Here is a 21,411-nt window from a genome sequence, read left to right as displayed (position 1 = left end):
AGTGACTCCTAACCCCAACCAACTTCAACTTCAGTTAGTAGCTGAGCACTTAACTGCTGCGTCATCAGGGTGCCTTGTAATAGAAATTCAATGACTGGCAACCACTGATAATCTTTTTCTCCATACATTTGTCTGTTTCATATATGTAGGATCATACACTATTTGTCCTTTTGTAGCTGACTTCTTTCACTTGGCATGTTTTCAATATTCATCCATGTTATAACATGTATCAGGACTTCATTTCTCTGTACGGCTGAGTGTAGACCAAATTTTGTTTATTCCTTCATCTGTTGCTAGGCATTGTGAATAGTGCTGCAGTGAACATTGGTGTTCACGTCTGTTGGTGTTCCTGCTTGTAATTTGTTAGGGTATTGGTGGAGAGCTGTAGGATAAGCACTGGACTACTAACCACAAAGTCAACAGTTAAAACACACCAGCTACTCTTCAGAAACCCTACACAGGGTCGCTATGAGTCAGAACCAACACAATGACACTAACAACAACAACAACAACATATACCTAAGATTAGGGTTGCTGGGTTCTAGGGTAGTTCCAGTGACTACTGGTGGGTGCTATAGGATCAGCACTGGATTGTCAACTACAAGGTCAGCAGTTCAAACCTACGAGCTGCTCCTTGGGAACCCTATAAAGGGTCACCCTAAATCAGAACCAACTCCACAGCACTTAGCAACAACAACAACGGGCTTGTTTCATGTTTATCTTTTGAAGAACCACCAAAGTGTTCCCCACGGCAGTTGTACCATTTCCTGGTTAATCTTAACCAATAAACCTTTGTGTCACAGTTAGTAACATTAATTAAGGTATGGAGTCCTGCCTCTACCCATGTTTGTCTCACCCATCACTAAAACTTCAAAGCAGGGAATAAAAACGGTTATTGGTCTAGTGTGTTATATTGTAAAATGTACTCAGAGTGGATTTAAACTTCAAAGTGCTTAGAAAATAACAAATCAATTCTCAAAGAACTGGAGAGGTTAGAGGATGCTTTTAGGCTAGAAAAAAACAATAATTTACAAATCAGTGTCCCTTCTCATTCAAAAGTGTGATGCGCCCATTTGGCTTCATTTCAGATTTTGTACACCATCAAAAGAGGAGAAATTAGATCAATAAAGGTCAGGTGGTTGACTGACTTACAACAGTCACTTCAGAAAGAAGTAATTGTGAGACCAGAAATGGAGAAAACCTGTGACAGGAAGTGATGCCTCCCCCATTCACCTTAGACTCCTCCCTGCGTAGCTAAGTAGCCCCATCCTTCCTTCCCAGCCTTCTCCTGTTTGCCTGTGCTTATTTCGTGTCTACATACCATACTTGTAAACGTGTACTTTGTTCTCAACCAGATTTGAAACTCCTCAAACAAAGCATTTTCATCAATAAAACTCTTTCAGGTCATGAGGAAATACACTTGCCAATAAAGCTAAGATTGTCTTCAGCTGGATTAGAGAAATGCAGTCCAAATGAAGGATGTCCCAGTAACGTTCTCTGACCCATACTTTGGAGAAGAGCTCTAACAAACTAGGGGAACTTCAGGAAGGTGAGAAGACTTAAACTGAGTTTTATTAAACTGGGAATACTGAGTGTTGGACAGAAATATCTTCAAGGAAATGTCAGGGTGGTCTTCAAACACAAAAAAACAACCAGGACATGTATCAAAAGTCTTTATCAACAAAGCAAAAAGACACTTAGTTATCAATGCTGTCAATATACTTAATAGATTCGCTATGGTTATACTGCTGCAACCATTTTTTAATTATCTTCAAAATTTTACTTGAGTGTGCGTGGTATTAATGATATTGTTTGACAAGTTCTGCATTCTGTTAGGTCACCTCTCTTTGGAATGGGCGCAAGTATGGATCTCTGACAATCGATGGTTGACCAGGTAGCTGTCTTCCAGATTTCTAGGCAGACTAGTGAGTGCCTCCAGTGCTGCATCCGTTTGTTGAAACATTTCAACTGGTATTTCACCAATTCCTGGAGCCTTGGTTTATTTTGTTAATGCCTTTGTGCAGCTTGGACTTCCTCCTTCAGTACCATTGGTTCTTGATCATATGCTACCTCCTGAAATGGTAGAATGTCAACCAATTCTTTTTGGTACAGTGACTCTGTGTATTCCTTCTATCTTCTTTTGGTGTTTCCTGCATCATTAAATATTTGCACATAGAATCCTCCAATATGTCACCTCCCCACCCCCCCGCCAAAGAATCCTTCATATCTTGCAATGTACCCAAAGACAAATTTGAGTGGATTAAAGACGTAAATGTAAAACCTAAAACTACAAAAACCATCAAAGAAAAAATAAGGACAAACTTACAGGTCCTAATACATAGTGTAAGAACACTATCAAATATAACTTCATAATAAGAGATTACACAAACAACAGAAGATAAACTAGATGCCTGGGACCTCTTAAAAATAGACACTGCATTTAAAGATTTCACCAGAGAAGAAAAAAGACAACCCATGGACTGGCAACAAATATTGGACAAGGAACTAATCTTTAAATTTTAGAGAAAACGCCAACTCCTCAACAGCAAAAAGACAAAATAGTCTAATTTTAAAATGAGCCAAAGACATGGATAGATACCTCTCCAAAGCAGACATCAGTCAGCCAACAAACACATGGAGAAATGCTCACAACTGTTAGTCATTTGTTGTTGTTGTTAGAGAGATGGGAACCTAATTTTAACAATGAAATATCATCTCACCCCAGGATTAATAGCAAATTAGAAAAACAGCAATCAACAAATACAGAAAGGGTGTGAGGAGACTGGAACCCTTATATACTGCAAGAGGGACTGTAAAATGGCACAGCCGCTAAGGAAAACAGGATGGCGCTTCCTTAACAAGTTGGAACTAGAACTACCACGTGATCCAGAAATCCTACTTGGTGGTGGTGTTAGGGCCATCAAGTAGGTTCTGACTCACAGCAACCTTGTACAGGGTTTCAGGTTGAACCGCTGACTTTGGAGTTAGTAGTCCAGTGCTTATCCTACAGCACCACATTATTCAGTATACAGCCCAGAGAAATGAGAACCATGACACAGATAGATATATGAACATCCATTGTCATGGCAGCGCTACCGAAAGCAGCAAAAAGATGGAAACACCCTAAAGGCCATCAGTGGAAGAAGAGAGAAACTATGTACAGTTCAGACACATGACGGAATACTAGTCAACATGAAACAATGATGAACCTGTGAAATACCTCCGAATTTGGAGGGCATTACGCTGAGTGAAATAAGCCAATCACAAAAGAACCAATAGTATATAAGACCACTAAGATACAATGTCAAGAATAGGTTTTCAAACACACACACACAAAAACAGCTTTCTTTGATGGTTACCAGGGGTGGGAGGGGAAGGGAGAGTAAACCACTAACTAGAAGGCAGACTCATATTAACGTGAAGAAAGGAGAAAGCCACGTGATAAGAGAGAGGTCAGCAAAAAATAATGAAGGCACAAGAAGCTAAGAATTAAAGGCAATAGAGGTGAATACATACATACAAAATGGAGAGACTGCAAGCTGAACAGGTGTGGGAAGGCGATGGGGCTCTACTCCTGAAACCATATAGGTTTGACAGAGGTTATTCTTACATACATAACTACCTATGCTGCATCAAATATAGTAAGGCATGTTTTTGTGCCATGGAGTTGGTCCCGACTCATAGCAACTTTGTAGAGTTTCCAAGGAGCAGTTGGTGGGTTTGAACAGATGACCTTTGGTTAGCAGTCCAGTACTATAGTGCAACACCAGGACTCCATAGTAGAGTACTGTGGTTGTTGTTAAGTGCCGTACAGTCAGCAACCCTGTACAGGGTTTCCAAGGACCTGCCGGAAAGTTTGAACTGCTGACCTCAAAACTCAAACCAACCTTCTGGTCCAGTGTCTTATCCCACAGCACCACACCAGGACACTAGCAGAGCACCATTATTGTAAAGGCCTTCAAGTCAGTTCCAACTCACAGCAACCCTGTACAGGGTTTCCAGGAGCAGCTGGTGAGCTTGAACCGCCGACCTTGCAGTCCAGTGCATTAACCCACAGCACCATACCAGGGCCCCCTAGTAGAGCAAACAGGGGCAAAATTATGAAAACTTCTTAGACATAGCCAAACACCTAGAAAAAATAAGTCACTGCAACTGGGGGGTTCAGAATGATCTTAAGGGATGTCAAGGTCAATTAGCATAGCAGAGCCCACAAAAACAATGCTCTACATCTTACTTAGGTGAGTGGTGACTGGGGTCTTCAAAAACCATGAGTGTTATCTAAAGCACAACTATTGATCTCTCCCTATCCGGAGAAAAGAAGAGTGACGAAAATCAAAGACCCATGGACTAATAGACCACATTAACCCAGCCTCCACGACCCTGAGACCAGCAGCCAGTAGTAGTGATCCCTAAAGGGACCACATTAGCAGGTCCTAGATAAGAGTTATGGTGTTGAAGGAGAATATTAACCAGAACCCACAACTCTGTGTTGGAAGAAGTACAGCCAGAATGCTCCTTGGAAGTCGGGATGGCGAGACTTCATCTCTTATACTTTGGACAAGTTATCAGGAGCGACCAGTCCCTGGACAAGGATATCATGTTTAGTAAAGTGAAGGGTCAGAGAAAAAGAGGAAGACCCCCAATGAGGTGGATTGGTACAGTGGCAGCAGCAATGGACACAGGTGTAGCAATGATTGTGAGGAGGGCGCAGGACCAGGCAGTGTGTTTCATTCTATTGTGCACGGAGTCACTATGGGTCAGAATCAAATCGATGGCACCTAACAACAACAAGGAGATAAGAGTGGATTCTGAAGAAAACATGGAACGGGGTATAGCGCTGCTGACATCAGATGGATCTTAGTTGAAAGCAGAGAATACCAGAAAGTTGTTTACTTGTGCTTTATTGACTGTGCAAAGGCTTTCGATTGTGTGGATCATGACAAACTACAGACAACACTACAAAGAACTAAAGTTCCAGAACACTTATGTTCAAACGAACCTGCACACAGACTTAGAGGCCGCTTTCCAAATAGAACATGGGGATACTGAATACTGAAATCAGGAAAGGTCGCCAGCAGGGTTGTATCCTTTCACTACACTTACTCAATTTGTATGTTGTTGTTGTTAGATGCCGTCGAGTTGGTTTCAACCTATAGCGACCCTGTATAGAATGTCCAAGGAGCAGCTGGTGAGCTTGGACCGCACACCTTGTGGTATGCTGAGCAAAGAGAAACTGGATTATATGAACAAGGCATCAGCATTAGAGGAAGGCACATGGCAACCTATGATATCCAGATGACACAACTTTGGAAAGGGAAGACTGAACCACGGATGAAGATCAGTATGGACTGCACCTCCATGAAAGGAAAACAAAAACTCTAACGGCCACACCAATACATATAATGAAAAACTCAAAAAAAGATCAAGTTGTCAAAGACTTCTATTCACTTGGACCCACAATCAGCACTCATGGAAGCTCCAGTCAAGAAATCAAAACAGAGAGGGGATGAGCAAGTGATGTATTGCAATAGGCAAATCTGCTGCAAAAGACCTCTTTCAAACATAAAACAGAGAGATGTTAATTTGAGGACTACCGTGTGCCTGACCCACACTTCATTTGTATTATTCACCTCATTTTCAATCGCCTCATATGCATGTGAAGGTTGGATAATGAATAAGGAAGATCAGATAAGAATTGATACATTTGAATTATCTTGTTGGCAAAAGATAATGAAAGTCTCATATTGCAACATGTCTTGATAACTCATCTGTAAACTTCCAAAGAACAGGAATGGTATCATTCAGTTTTCTTAATATAAATTATAATTACAAAAAAAAAGAGATAATGAAAGTGCCATAGACTGCCAGAAGAAATGAACAAATCTGTCTTGGAAGACTTCATTACTTGTACTTTGGACATTTTATTAGAAAGGGCATCAACTTGGCAAAGTGGAGGGTCAGCAAAAAAGAGGAAGATCCCCAACGAGATGGAGTGACACAGTGGCAGCAACAATGTTCTCACACATCACAATAATTATACATATGGTCATATACATATACAATTATACATATACAAATATACATATGCATAGGGTCACTATGAATTGGAACTGACTAAACAGCACCTAACAACAACTAATAGATTAGGAGGAAAACATGAAACAAAATTCAAAATCATTAAAAAAAAAAACAGACTTACTGGTCAAATAGTGACTAACAGAACCTATGAGACTATATATATAGCTCTTAAGTCAACCGGTATGAACTGAACTCATCTGAATAGCTTGATTTTCAGCCAAACAACATACAGGTCTTTAAGATGAACAAATAACACTAAGGAGGTACACACGCCATAGAATTACCAACCACTTGAGATCAAAAGCACAGCATTTGTCCAAGGACGCAGTTTTGAAGGTGAAAAGGGTTAGCAAAGAAAACAAAAGGGAGGAACTGGGGTAAGTGATTCTGAGGGTGACGACCAATGACATGAAATAAAATCTATACGAATTATTGCATGAAAGATTGATTTGCTCTACACACCTTCAACCAATTCACACAAAAAAGTTGAAATAAATTAAATTTTTTTTAATTTCTTCATTATCTGTCTCAAAGACTATCCTATGTGCTTGGAGAAAATGTATCAAGATTACCCCTTTGGAGTCCCTAGAAACAGCCCTCATAACTTTGTGAACTGATTTCTCTGTCTTGAATTTAACCAGCCTAGCAGATCCCCGCTGAATCCAATTTTGATTGGAACTTTCTTGCAGGCACCCTAACAAGACTCAGATTGAGAGCATTTGTCTGCAACCATCTGCTGATCACAGAGACCTGTTTAGAATAAACCCCTGCATGTATAATCAGGAACTCTGGTAATAATATATTTTTACTTAACTTCAAATATATTTTTACCACAACAAAACAATTTTTTTTAAAAAAAACAGTCAAAAGATTAGCTTCTCGTTCATCGGATATGAAGTGAGGGGAGATACACAAGAATAACCCATACTTGCAGATAGTACCCATCTGACCTGGCTTCAATGGCTGGATGATCAAAACTCAACTAGAGGAAGAAATAAGATGGAAAAAACGAGTAATCCACCACAATTTGACGAACTTAAACTATACTTATAGATGCAGTAGCTCAAAAGAGGGAACAAATCCTTATAGAGAGGATCATTCCCACCCCCTCAGTACACAGGGTTGACAGAGATGGGCAACTTAGACATTGGCTACCCAAAATGAGGGGACTACAAAGGCACGAAATGATTGGCTTTCAAGCTTCCGAGAAGGAGTCTAGTTTCAGAGGGTATGAAGGAAGGTAGAACCTCCACTGAGTGGTTTCCAACCTGTCTGGGCAGGGCTGATGAAAGGAGATGGGGACAGGACTCTTGTGGTACAATAGTGAATACTTGCTATCAGGACTGACTGTGAGGGTTGGGAATGTAAAGGTAGATGTTTTGTAACAAAAGAAGGGGAGTGGTTGATATTGCAGTCCAGGAGTGGAGGACCCTGGGACTATCAAGGGAGAAGAGCGGAGTGCTGGATCGGCTAATGGGGAGGTGGGGAAGGGGTGCCCTATGGTTGTTTAAATGGTTCAATATTCCTGAGTGTTTTGGTGTACATCCAAAAAACAAAACAGAGAATGGAAGCAAATGCTGTTGAATGATATGCATGGAGGGGATTGTAATCATTGCAATGAAACGAAATAAGAGAGATAGGATGAATGTAAAGCTGATGTTCTCCCATGTAAACTATCATCCAATTCACAATAAAAACTTAAAAAAAAAAAAAAAAAAAACTAGATTTGCTTCTCTCTACCTTTTGTAAGCAAAGGGTAGAAGTAAGTAAGGCCAGTATGTCAGCAGAAGTTTTAATGATTAGAAGTGTTTGTAGGGAGTATCAGTGGGGATGTTCCAGAAGCTTAGTAAAGCAGGATGTGGTCAGATGAAATAATCATCAATCAACAGAAGAGAGGGTAGAAAACCCCTCCTGAAGGAGGTCTGCAAGTAACTTCTAGCCCAAGAACTTCAACACACTTCAGTCTTTCCCACAGGTCCCAACCACGCCATCAGCTCTCAGGGTTGGCGGTGTTGGTGTGCAGCGGAGTCAGTTCCGACTCAAAGCGACCCTGTACAGGGTTTCCGAGGCTGCAAATCTTTACAGGCGCAGAAAGCCTCTTCTTTCTCCCAAGGAACGGCTGGTAGTTTCGAACTGCTGACCTGGAAGTTAGCAGCCTGACTCGTAACCGCTACGCTACCAGAGCTCCTTTCAGCTCTCATTGGGTAGTCAGTAAGTACTTGACTGGCTGCATCAAGTCATTAGTGGGTCAAACCAGAAACATGGGAGAGATTCTTGATTCATCTCGCCCTCACCCCACGTTCAGTGCGCCAGCACCAAGTCCCAGCAGCTCCGCCGTCGGAGTATACCTTGATACAGACCAGCCCAAACCACCAATGTCTCCAAACCCCCTTAGGAAACAGCAATCATTCCACAACTGGTTTCTTCTTCACTTTTGCCCACTTCCAACCCGCCTGTCATTAAACAACTGTTAACATACACCTCCTCTTAGCACAAAATCCAAACTTCTGGGATCCAGAAGGGGGCCGGTCCCTGTGACATCATTTCCTACCATTTTCTTCCCCACCCGCACTGGTCATGCTTCAATTTATCAAATTCAGGGCCCTGCTTCAAAGCCTTAGCACTTGATGTTCCCTCTGTTTGCAACGTTCTTCCCCTAGACGTTCCCCATGATTGGCTCCTTTTTGTCTCATGTTTGGACTTTAATGTCCTCTCCTGGAAAAGATATTGCCTGACAACGCCCTCCAGCTCTCACATGTGCCTGTTTCATTATCATTTTTACGACTCTCATCCTTCTGGGTCTCTCGGCTGTCCCCCCAGAACGACAGCACCCCGAGAGCTAAGCCTACGCCTCCCTCATTGCTGTTCCAGCGTATTTAGCCAAGACCGACCCCAAGATTGATCGTTCTTCTCCAGAACCCTAGACCCCTTGTCTGCTTTCCCCAGGTCCCGCTGCCCATTGCGGCCTGCACCTTCTTCCAGGGGCTCCAGACCCGTCCCGTAGCTGATCAGGTCCTCGTCGCTGTCACTGTCCAGCGCGGCCATTTTGCTCCCTCCCTAGCCCCGCCCCTTCAGTACGGCGGTCTCGACAGGCCAAAAACCTTTCTGCTTCGCGAACGAAATCGATGCTTTAGGACTAAGGACCGAAGTCTAGAAAAGGCCCAAGTCTAGAGAGGCGCTAGGGAGAAGCTGGGAATTAACAGACCTTTAGCCGTGTACTGGTTCTAAGTGATGCGACAACACCCATTACCCACCCACCTCCGCTCACCCTCACACTTTGCCCTATTTTCCCTTGCCGTCTTGCCCCCCACCCACCCACCCACCACCCAGAAAAGTCCTTTAGGTCCCAGATATGCCCGTGTTCGCCTCCTGTTATTTCACTTACTGGTGGAATACATGATACAGAACTATGTTGTAAACCCATCGTGCAATGAGATTATATACAAAAAAAGTACCGTAAGTAGGTTTCCACTTCATACTGCACAGGTTTGTTCCAAAGTGTGCTTAAATATGTATGATAGTTTTTAAAAGTTTTGTGTCAGTTGGCTATGCCAGGAACTTCAGTAGTTTAGCAGCAATAATCACTGCCTACCCCCCTCACACACACATACACACCCATGTGTGATGGGATACGATCAGGTCTCTGATGATATAATTATTGTATGTTGTTACAGAATGAGTCTATTTTAAATTAATCTCTTTTGAGATACAAGAGATTAAACTAGCAAGCAGAGCTGAAAGGGACCTTCTACCACCAAGATACAAGACGGAGGAGTAGAGTATGTCCTTTGGACCTGGGATCCCGGCACCATGAAGCGCCTTGTTAAGTACTGTGTAGTCGTTCCAACTCTTAGTGACTCTGTATAAGGTTTCCGAGGCGTGACTGACGGGTTTAGACAGCATAATTTATGATTAGCAGTCCTGTAAATGCGCCAGACTGCAAAGCCGTTTGAACTGCAAGGTCAGTGGTTCAAGCTCACCAGCTGCTCCTGGGAAACCTTATACAGGATCGCTATGGGTCGGAATCAACTCGACGGCACATAACAATAACAAAACTTATCCTACATCGCCATACCAGGACTCTGTGAGGCTCCTAGATTCTGGAAAAATAATGCCAAGACACACGGAGATCTCCAAGAATGTAGGACCTGCAAATAAGCCCAGCATTAGTAAAATCAGTAAAATACTTACTGATGAAGCTCAAAGACCACAGCCTTCTATATGGCTTGCACCTCAATGTAAAGAAAACAAAAATCCGCACAACTGAACCAATAAATAACATCATGACAAATGGAGAAAACATTGAAGTTGCCCAAGACTTCATTTTGCTTGGATCCACCATCAACACTCATGGAAGCAGCAGTCAAGAAATCAAACCACATATTGCATTAGGCAAATCTGCTGCACAAGACCTGTCTAAAGTGTTCAAGAGCAAAAATGTCAGTTTGAGGACTAAAGTGTGCCTGACTCAAGCCATGATATTTTCAATAACATCATACATGCATGTGAAAGTTGAACAGTGAATAAGGAAGATGGTAGAAGAATTGATTAATTTGAGTTATAGTGTTGGAAAAGAATATTAAGAGTACCAGTCACTGTCAGAAGAACAAGTCTGTGTTGGAAGAAATACAACCAGAATGCTTCTTAGATGTCAAGAGGGCCAAACTTCGTCTCTGATACATTGGACATATTATCAGGAGGGACCAGTCCCTAGAGAAGGACATCATGCTGATGTCCTTCTGCATGCTGGAGGGACAGCGAAAAAGAGGGAGACTCCCAATGAGACAGAGTGGCACAGTGGCAACAACAATGGGCTCAAGTGTGAGGCTGGTACACGGCCTAGCAATGGTTCAGTCTGTTGTACATAAGGTTGCTATGGGTTGCAACCAACTCAATGGCACCCAACAACAACAGCAACAATGACAACAGATAGAAAGGAGACAAGCAACTTTCACCAGAGTCAGCACTCTTAATTCAGACATCTAGCCTCCTAAACTGCGAGTCCTGGTATGGCACTGTAGAATAAGCACTGGACTGCTAACCAGAAGATCAAGGGTTCAAACCCACTAGCCACTCCTTGGAAATCCTACACAGGGTCTCTGTGAGTTGGAACTGACTCAATGGCACATAACAACAAAATGAGAGAATAAATTTCTGTTGGTTAAAGCCATTCACTTGTGTCATTTCTGTTATACAGCTCTTGATGTGTCTGTGATTAGTGGATGGCTGCAGAAAAATTCTATCCATCTCCTTAGGGTGCCTTCAGGAAAAAAAAAAAAAAAAAGATACTTTTTGGGCCAGGGAAAACAGAACTATGTTAAAGTTGGGACCAATATCAAAATTCTAACAAAACTCAAGTGGACATCTTCCCAGATTACTGAAGGTTTGCAACCAATTTATGGGACTACTTCCCCACGTAAAACAAGTTTTTAAATTAATCCAGCGTTTCAAGCAAGGTTGAGAAGATCTCAAAGATAAGCAAAGAGAGGGAAAGCTGTCAGCCTCAATGAATGAAGAAAAAAAAAACAAAACTGGCTTATGTCCATAAATTGATGGAAGAAAATGTTGAATTCCCAATCATGTGATACCTTTTTGTTGTGAATTGAGTGAAGGTTAACAGAGCAGATCATCAGTTTTACATTCAATAAGTCATACACTTTATTTCATTTCAATGATTGTTATCCCCTCCATATAACATCAGTTATCTCACATTTTTCCTGTGATTCTTGTTTCTCCATTCAACCTTCTCTTCCAACCCTTTGGAATTTTGTCCTTAGGTAAATGCCGCCCTTTTGATCGCAAATGACTTACCATCAAATGCCATTATCTTTTCATTTCTATTTTTCTACAATCTATTGTATACATCATCCTGTGCACACATGCCTAAGCAGAGACCCCTTTCAGACCTCTGGAAGGATTCACAGATACCTATGGGAACAAAGCTATCGAAAGAGAAAAAGAAGAGAATAAAAGAAAAGGAGAGGGGGAAATGGGTAAAAAAAAAAAAAAAAGAAGTGAAATAGGAATTGTGATATAGTGGATTATCTAATGTCTCTTCTAGCCCTCACCTGTCACTCCTACCAAACAATGTTTGAAGCCTGTAGGGTCTGGGTAAGAGAAAATATAGATAGGGTGACATGATTCAGCTTTGCATGTTAGCAGAATTCATTGTAATTGTGAATACTTGAAACTCTAGTATGAGTATAAAATGAACCATCTCATAAACAGGAGGGGCGGATCTCACTATCATCAAAGAAGAAAAGCAGACGTGGAGCATGTCCTTTTGACCCCAAGAGCCCTGTGCATTGAACCTCCTTGACCCAGGGACAGAAAACAGTGACACCAGAGGAGTGGCAGAAGAGCAGCAGCAGGACCAAGAACCAGAACATGCGACAGCGTGGTGGACTTCCCAGCTCATGGAACAAGAAAAGCTGAGTGACTTTGGGCCGGAAGCTTGCTTGTAGAGTGGAGTGTTTGTTGACCCAAGGAGCTACAGCCAAGTGACTTATGGTGGAGTGGTGTGTTCTATGGACATTTATCAGCAGCTGACTGAAACAACTGTGCCCTGAGCATTTCTGGCCCTGTGTTGGACTCCAAGTGTGATGATGTAGAATGAGCACTGGACTGCTAACCACAAGGCCAGTGGTTCAAACCCACCAGCTACTCCTTGGAAACCCTATAAAGGGGTCACTATGAGAACAATATTGTAACCCATGAATTTCCATGTTGTTGTTGTTGTTGTAATGTGCCATGGAGTCAGTTCAGACTAATAGCAACCCTGTACAGGGTTTCCAAGGTTGTAAATCTTTATGGCAGCAAAAAGCCTCATCTTTCTCCTGCGGAACAGCTGGCATTTGGAACTACTGACTGTGAGATTAGCAGCCCGATTTGTAACCGCTACACTAGCAGTAGCGTAGTGGTTACAATCGGGCTGTGAACCGCAAGGTCAGCAGTTCGAAACTACCAGCGGTTCCGCTGGAGAAAGATGAGGCGTTCTGCTCCCGTAAAGATTTACAGCCTCGGAAATCCTGTGCAGGGTCGCTATGAGTCGGAACCGACTCCACGGCACTTAACAACAACAACAACACTAGCAGAGCTCCTTGTTAACTTCTTTAGTAAACCCCATAACTGTGAGTATTGTCTTTGAGTACTGTCTGGTCACTGCAATGAATGATCAAACCTAGTTGAGTAGAGAGAGCTGTGGGAGAAATGGTTTGTGCCATATTTTTACAGAACTAAAGAAAGGTGTGGTGCTGTGGGTTAATGCGCCAGACTGCAAAGCCGTCTGAACTGCAAGGTTGGCGAGTCAAGCTCACCAGCTGCTCCTTGGAAACCTTATAGAGGGTCGCTATGGGTCAGAACCGACTCAACGGCACTCAACAACAACAAAAGAAAGGATTCCTGGTGTGGCACTGTGGGTTAATGCATCAGACTGCAAAGCCATTTGAACTGCAAGGTCGGCAGTTCAAACTCAGCAGCTGCTCCTCAAAAACCCTATACAGGGTCACTATGGGTCGAAACCTATTTGACGGCACTTAGCAAGAACAACAAAAAGAAAGAAAGCCAAATGAATGAAAACAGGAAAGGGAAAAGAAAAAGCAAGCAGACATGTGAAAGACTACCATAGAATGAAGATGGGGTACAAGGGGCTCTCTTATTGAGCCTAAAGAAACACATCTTCCAAAGAGATGCTGTCATCCACCCCACAATTCCATTTTACAGATGAGAAACTTTTAATTCTCCTGAAATCCAGATTTCTGGGTGCATGAAGTTGGGGTAATTCTCCTGAAATCCAGGTTTCTGGGTGCACGAAGTTGGGGTAATTCTCCTGAAATCCAGATTTCTGGGTGTATGAAGTTGGGGTAATTCTCCTGAAATCCAGATTTAAGGGTATATGAAGTTGGGGTAACCCACCTGGCCTTTTGCCCTTTGAGGTTCTTTTGAACCTTGAACTTCTAAGGAGTCATCTTCAGCTCAAAAAATAAGCTAGTAAGCAGTTACTTAGAGACCGTTTTGCCTCAGGCATTGGACTCTTTTGGAGAATTAACTATGTGCAGCCACTTTTGAGAAAGTGAAACTCGGAAGTCTGACTAGACTCTATGTAATAGGGTATATGAGCATTGCTTAGCCTTAATGATTGTTTTTACAACACACTGACCCTGAGGCCCTAAGAAACACGGAAGGAATTTACAGTGACCCTCAGGAGATTGCCCTGGACCCCACCTATATAACCTGCTTTCACTATCCCCTCAACACAGCACCTTCCAGTTGAAGCTGCCCCTTTGGAATCTTATCTTCTTATAATAAATAAATTCCATTATACTTATCACTGTATAATTTTGGGCTCCTGGTGTGGTGTTGTAGGATCAGCACTGGACTGCAAACCACAAAATCAGTAGTTCAAATCCACCACCTGTTCCTCATAGGAAACATGGTCACTATGAGTCAGAACCAACTTAAAGGCATTTAACAAGAGCTCTGGTAGCGTAGTGGTTACGAATCGGGCTGCGAACCTTAAGGTCAGGAGTTCAAAACTACCAGCTGCTCCGTGGGAGAAAGATGAGGCTTTCTACTCCCGTAAAGATTTACACCCTCGGAAACCCTATACAGGGTCGCTATGGGTTGGAATCGAGTCGACGGCACTTAACAACAGCAACAACAGGATAACACTGAGAGTGCAGTGGCGCTAGAGTATAAGCACTGGACAGTGAACCACAAGGGTGGCAGTTCAAGCCCACTGGCCCTCTGAGGAAGAAAGATAAGGCTTTCTGCTTCCGCAAAGACTGGCAGTCTTAGAAACCCTACACAGGGTCACTGTGAGTCGGCTCACAGCACACACTCATCACCACAACAAACTGCCACAATACGAATCTGGATTTTCTGTGCTTTTAGGATTTTACGACAGACCAACTAAGAAGGAATTAGACTGATGTGAAACACCTCACCCAAAAGTCCAGTTTTTCCGAATGAAGGTCAGAAGGTCACTAGACTCAGAATCACCTGGGATGTTGTTAAAAACAGGTTTCAGTCCCTCCTCACCCCCACCTCACCCCCAGGCCTTCAGAATCCGAATTCCTGGGAGTGAGGCTGATTTTTGAGCATTGCAAATTCCACCCTACCTCAAGGCCTTCCTTTGTACTCCCTGTTCCCTCTACTTGGAATGCTGTTTGTCCCAGATAGTTCAGGGCTCATGCCACACAACTTCAGTTTTCTGTTAGAGCTTAAATTCTGAGCGCTTGCTTTGTGGAAAGCTCAGTTTACAGTTGTTGTTGTTGTTGTTGTTGTTGTTGTTAAGTGCCATTGAGTCAGTTCTGACCCATAGCGACTCTGTCTAGGGTTTCCGATGAGCAGCTGGTGAGCTTGAACTGCCGACCTTGCGGTTCAAACCAATTTTGCAGACCATTGCATTAACCCACAGCGCCACACAAGGACTCCCTGTTAACAGTTTTTGTTGTTGTTGTTGTTGTTGTTGTGAAGTGCTGTCGAGTCGGTTCCAACCTATAGCAACCCTGTATAGGGTTTCCGAGGAGCAGCTGGTGAGCTTGAACCACCGAGCTTGCAGTTTAAACAGCTTTGCAGTCTGGCTCATTAACCCACAGCGCCACACCAGTGGAAACCCTAAATCCATTTTGAGTCTTAACATGAATTCAGCCTCCACTGAGTCTTTCTGACCGTAACAGGACAAGGGAAAAGTATGTTTCAAAGTACGTTGCTACAACTTTCAGCTAACCCAGAGAGGGACAGGCCCATCCTTAGCAACTTGTCTGGGCATGCTCTTAATGGAAATTGGGGTACAAGGACCCTATGATCATGAATCATTCCCCAACCAACGTAGACCCCAGAACCAATCGTGTATGCTTTCTGGTCTGCAATGGTAGATCTGTTTCATTCCAGGTTTCTTTCCAGAGTTCTTCTTTCTACTGTGATGAATTGATCTGCCTAATCATGATTTTGTGGTGAATTTCCTGTTTCCCATCTTCTATAAATAGCCAGCTGGCTGAGAACCCTCTGGAAACCAAATGGCCTCAAGTTGACAGTCTTCCTCATGCAGATGATTTGTCTCTGTCTTTGTCCTGTATTAGAATTAATAAAGGGACCTCTATAACATAGATTTCAATTCGAGATTTTGTCTCCCCTAGAACAGGACTGTCCTGATGTGGCACTGTAGGGTAAGCACTGGCCTCGAGGTCGGTTTGAACCACAAGGTCAGCCATTCAAACTCTCCAGCCACTCCTAGGAAACCCTAGACAGGGTCACTATGGGTCAGAACCGACTCCATGGCACTTGGCAACAGAACAGGTCTCTGCTCAAACTTTACTCTCTTAATGAAACCTCCTTTAATCCTATTTAAAAACCAATCCTTATCTACTGTACTCTTATCCTACTTTATATTTTCCCATACTGATCACCTTCTGGGAACCCTGGTGTGGCATTGTTGGATAAGCGCTTGACCATAAAGGCATTTTGAACCACAAGGTCATCAGTTCAAACTCACCAGCCAGTCCTAGGAAAGGTTGTATGAGTCAGAACCAACTGGAAGGCACTTAACAACAACAACAACATCACCTTCCAGCATACTATATCGGCGGTTCAAAATCACCAGCCAATCCTTGGAAACCCTACACAGGGTTGCAATGAGAATTGACTCAACAGCACTTACCAACAACAGCATGCTGTATGGAGTCCTGGTGTGGTGCTGCAGGATAATGCACTGGACCACAAGATCTGTTTGAACTGAAAGAACGTCAATTCAAACCCACCAGCAGCTCCTCAAAAACCCTATCCAGGGTTGCTAAGAGTCGGGACCAACTTGAAGGCACTTAACAACAACTAAGAACATACTACATAAGGAGCCCTCATAGCATAGTGGGTTATGCACTGGACTGCTAATCAGAAGGTGAGCAGTTTGAATCTACCTGTTGCTCCATGGTAGAAAGATGAGGCTTTCTGCTCCTGTAAAGATAATCTCAGAAACCATACAGAATTGCTGAGAGTTGGAACCCACTTGAAGAAACACAAGTACCACCACCGCATACTGTATAATTTGGTTAATTTATAAGTTGTTGTTGTTGTTTTTTTTTTTCTCTCTCTCTTTCAAAAGTTAGAACAGTGCCGGACACATAGTTGTTGTTTTTGGAAGAGTGAATGACTAGGTAAATGAACCATGGTACATCTGTTGTTGTTGTTGTCAGGTACCATCAACTCGGAACTGACTCATAGCAACCCCATGCACAGCAGAACGAAACAATGTCCTATCCTGGGCCAACCTCACTACCGCTGCCACACTTGAGTCCATCAACGATGCCACCTGGCTGATCCATCTCATTGGGGGTCTTCCTCTTTTTCTCTGACCCTCCATTTTACCCAGCATGATATCCTTCTCCAGCGACTGTTCCCTCCTGACAATAGGTCCAAAGTATGAGCTTAGCCATCCTGGCCTCCAAGGAGCACTCTGGTTGCACTTCTTCCAAAACAGATCTATTGGTTCTTTTGGCAGTCCATGGTACTTTCAGTATTCTCCTCCAACACCACAACTCAAAGGCATCAATTCTTCTACAGTCTTCCTGATTCACTGTCCAGCTCTTTCATCCATATGAGGTAATTGAAAATACCATGGCCTGGGTCAGGCACACCTTAGTCCTCAAGCTGACATCTCTGCTCTTCAACACTTTAAAAAGTTCCTGTGCAGCAGATTTGCCCAATGCAATACGTTATCTGATCTCCTGACTGCTGCTTCCACGAGTGTTGATAGTTAATCCAAGAAGAATGAAGTCCTTGACAACTGTACATCTGTAGTGATTTTAAAATATGGTCTCAAAATTGCTTGACAAGTCTCCCGTGGCAGAGACTCCCTCCCTTTGAATCTGGGCTCTGTGATGGCGTCACCAAAAGAAAACAGAGAAAGTGACAGTTTTCCACAAGGTCAGCAGTTTGCAGCCATCAGCCGCTCTTCGGGAGAAACACGAGGCTTTCTGATCCTGTAAACATTTACAGCCTCAGAAACTTTACACAGGGTCGCTATGAGTTGGAACCAACTCAGCAACACAGCAGCAGAAGCAAGTTTAAAGAAACTGGTAACTTCAATTTTCTGTTTCTTAGGATGCTCACTCTTAGAATCCAAACTCATGCTGTGTAGGAACCCCAAGCATGATGTCCTTCTCCAGAGACTGGTCTCTCTTGATAACATTGTTGTTGTTGTTAAGTGCCATCAAGTTGGTTCCAGCCCATAGTGACCCTGCACAGGGTTTCCGAGGTTGTAAATCTTTACGGGAGCAGAAAGCCTCATCTTTCTTCCGTGGAGCAGCTGGTAGTTTCGAACTGCTGACCTTGAGGGTCGCAGCCCAATTCGTAACCACTACACTACCAGAGCTCCTTCTTGATAACATAGGGTGTCCCTATTAGACATGGTGGGTTTGGTTTTGTTGTGGCTCCTGCCCAACAACACAAAAAGGAAAATAATCTTTCTTTGTGTCTTGTAGTCTTGCAAGACTCCAGAGTCATCATTTGAGCATCAAATGTCATCATGAATGTAAATGTAGATTATAAAAGTAAAAAAGACTGAAGGTGTGAGTCCAGACAAATCACAAAGTCCATGATTTTATTTCTAAATAATCCAAACTTATTTTCTTACAGTTTATATCTCTTAAAGGGGCAAGGAAACCCCAGTAAATTGATCATTGCACCTAGTCATATTTGTAACAATCATGAGCATTTAGTAAAACAGTAAAAAACAACCTTTCAGACTTCTATATAGTGAGAGAATACAACCCTGATGCTCACTTTTCCTGATTTTAAACCAAGCAGTATCCCTTTGTTCTGGTCTAACAACTGCCTCTTGGTCTATGTACAGGTTTCACATGAGCACAATGGAATTTCCATTCTTTGCAACATTATACATTGTTTGTTATTATCCACATAGTGGAATGCCTTTGCATAGTCAATAAAGCCAAAGTAAACATCTTTCTGATATTCTCTGCTGCCAGCTAAGATCCATCTGACATCAGCAAGGATACCCCTTGTTCTATGTCCTCTTCTTAATATGGTTTGAATTTCTGGCAGCTCCCTGACCGTATACTGCTGCAACTGTTTTTTTAATTATCTTTGTAAAATTTTACTTGCCTGTGATGTTATGATATTGTTCAATAACTTCTGCATTCCGTTGGGTCTGTGTTCTTTGGAATGGACATAAATATGGGTCTCTCCCACTCAATTAACCATGTAGCTGTCTTCCAAATTTTTTGGTATAGATGAGTGAGTGCTTCCATTGCTGCATTAGTTTGTGGAAATATTTCGATCGGTATTCAGTCAGTACCTGGAGCCTTGTTTTTTCACTAATGTCTTTAGTGTTACTTGGACTTCTTCCTTCAGTACCATTGATTCTTAATCACATTTTCCTAAAATGGTTGAAAATTGACCAATTCTTTTTGGTACAGTGTCTCTGCATTCCTTCCATCTTCTCTTGATGCTTCCTACATCATTCAGTATTTTGCCCATAGAAACTTTCAGTATTGTAAGTCGAGGCTTAAATTTGAAATGCTGAGCATGGTCTTCCCGTTTGGTTTTCTAATTCCAGGTCTTTGCACATTTCATTATAATACGTTAGTTTGTCTTCAATCTTATTGAATCTGTATGCTGAGCAAATAATCCAAGAAACCGGACAATAAGAACGCAACATCAGAGTTGCAGGAAGACTCATTAAAAACCTGCCATATGTAGATGAAACCTTGCTTGCTAAGAAATGAATAGGACTTGAAGCACTTACTGAAGAAAGATCGAAGACTACACCTATAATATGAATTACGACTCAGTGGAAAGAAAACAAAAATCCTCAGCAGTAGACCAATGAACAAAATCAAGATAAATCGAGAAGAGATTAAAGTTTTTAAGGATTTCATTTGACTTGGATGCACAATCAATGCTTATGGAAGCAACAATCAATAAGTCAAAGGATACATTGCATTGGACAAATCTGCCGCAAAAGATCTCTCTAACAAAGTGTTCAAGAGCAAAGATGTCACTTTAAGACCTAAGATATACCTGATCCAAGTAATGGTATTATCAGTCACTTCATATGCATGTGAAAGCTGAACAATGAAGAAGACTGGAGAAGAATCAATGTATTTCAATTATGGTGTTGGGAAAGGACATGGAATGTACCATGGACCACCAGAACAAACAAATCTATCTTGAAAAAAATACAGCCTGAAAGTTCCTTGGAAGCTAGCATAGTGAGACCTAACTTCTCTTACTTTGGACATGTTAACAGGAGGGACCAGTCCCTGGAAAAGAGGAAGACCATCAATGAAATGAGTTGACACAGTGGCTGCAATGACAAGCTCAAATATAATATTGTGAGGCTGACGCAGGACGGGGCAGTGTGTTGTATTGTTCTGTTCTGCATAGGGTCACTTTGAGGTGGAGTAGACTCCAGGGCACCCAAGAACAACAAAAGACTCCAGAGCACTAACACGCAGGGGACAAGAGGTCCTTCAGAGTGTCGGCGGCTTCCTCAAGGAGCAGTTCTCAGATGTCTCCTTGGTTGCTTGGTTATGTGCCGTGGAGTCGGTTCCAACTCATAGCGACCCTGTACAGGATTTCCGAGGCTGTAAATCTTTACAGGAGCAGAAAGCCTCATCTTTCTTCCACGGAACAGCTGGTAGTTTTGAACTGTTGACCTTGCGGTTTGCAGCCCAATTCATAACCACTACGCTACCAGAGCTCCTAGGTGTCTTTTAAAGGGTATTTCATCAGTGACCCTGGTCCCCTACAGCCTAGAAAAACCACCTGTTATTCAAAGCAATAGCCACTTAAGCACCACATAACTTTCCTTTCTTAGATAAGCAAATGTACAAATCACAGGACCTTATCAGAAAACTAGAGATAGGAACACAGACTGAGTCACCTAGGTAAGAAGTAATTTCTTCCTCATTGTCTGCAATTCAGTGCTGACTCTATGATATTCAGTCATGACATACAGAGACCTCTGACTATTTGCTTGGGAAGCAATGTCACTCTTAATTTTTTAAACTGAAATATAACATATGTCCAGAAAAGTACAGAAATCATAAGCACACAGTTCAATGTATTTTTGACAAAATAAATACAACCGTGTAAAGGCATGCAGATCAAGAAGTAGAAAATTTCTAGAAGCAGTTATCCCAACATAAACTACTTTTTTCTGATTTGTAATTTATATAAAATATACTCATACAGTATTTTGTGTCTGGCTTATTTTGTTCAACAATATTTTTGTGAGACTTGTCCATGATATTGAACATAAGCAATTGTTCATTTTCCTTGTATATAATTTTCTATTATATGAATATATACATA

General features: G+C 42.3%; 1 protein-coding gene across 1 annotated transcript in view; it reads right to left on the bottom strand.

The window, feature by feature from the left end:
- The window catches only part of GPATCH1 (G patch domain containing 1), a 69,486-nt gene extending 60,363 nt beyond the window's left edge, over positions 1-9,123 (bottom strand). The window contains exon 1 of the mRNA XM_006867389.1: positions 9,051-9,123. Within this exon, the coding sequence (XP_006867451.1) occupies positions 9,051-9,123 (73 nt within the window). The remainder of the gene's footprint in view (positions 1-9,050) is intronic.
- Between the last annotated feature and the right edge of the window lie 12,288 nt (positions 9,124-21,411).

Source organism: Chrysochloris asiatica, unplaced genomic scaffold (genome assembly GCF_000296735.1).
Source record: "Chrysochloris asiatica unplaced genomic scaffold, ChrAsi1.0 scaffold00104, whole genome shotgun sequence".
In the NCBI taxonomy this organism is placed as follows: domain Eukaryota; kingdom Metazoa; phylum Chordata; class Mammalia; order Afrosoricida; family Chrysochloridae; genus Chrysochloris; species Chrysochloris asiatica.
The sequence above is the reverse complement of the archived record's forward strand: the minus strand, read 5'-3'. Positions and strand labels throughout refer to the sequence as shown.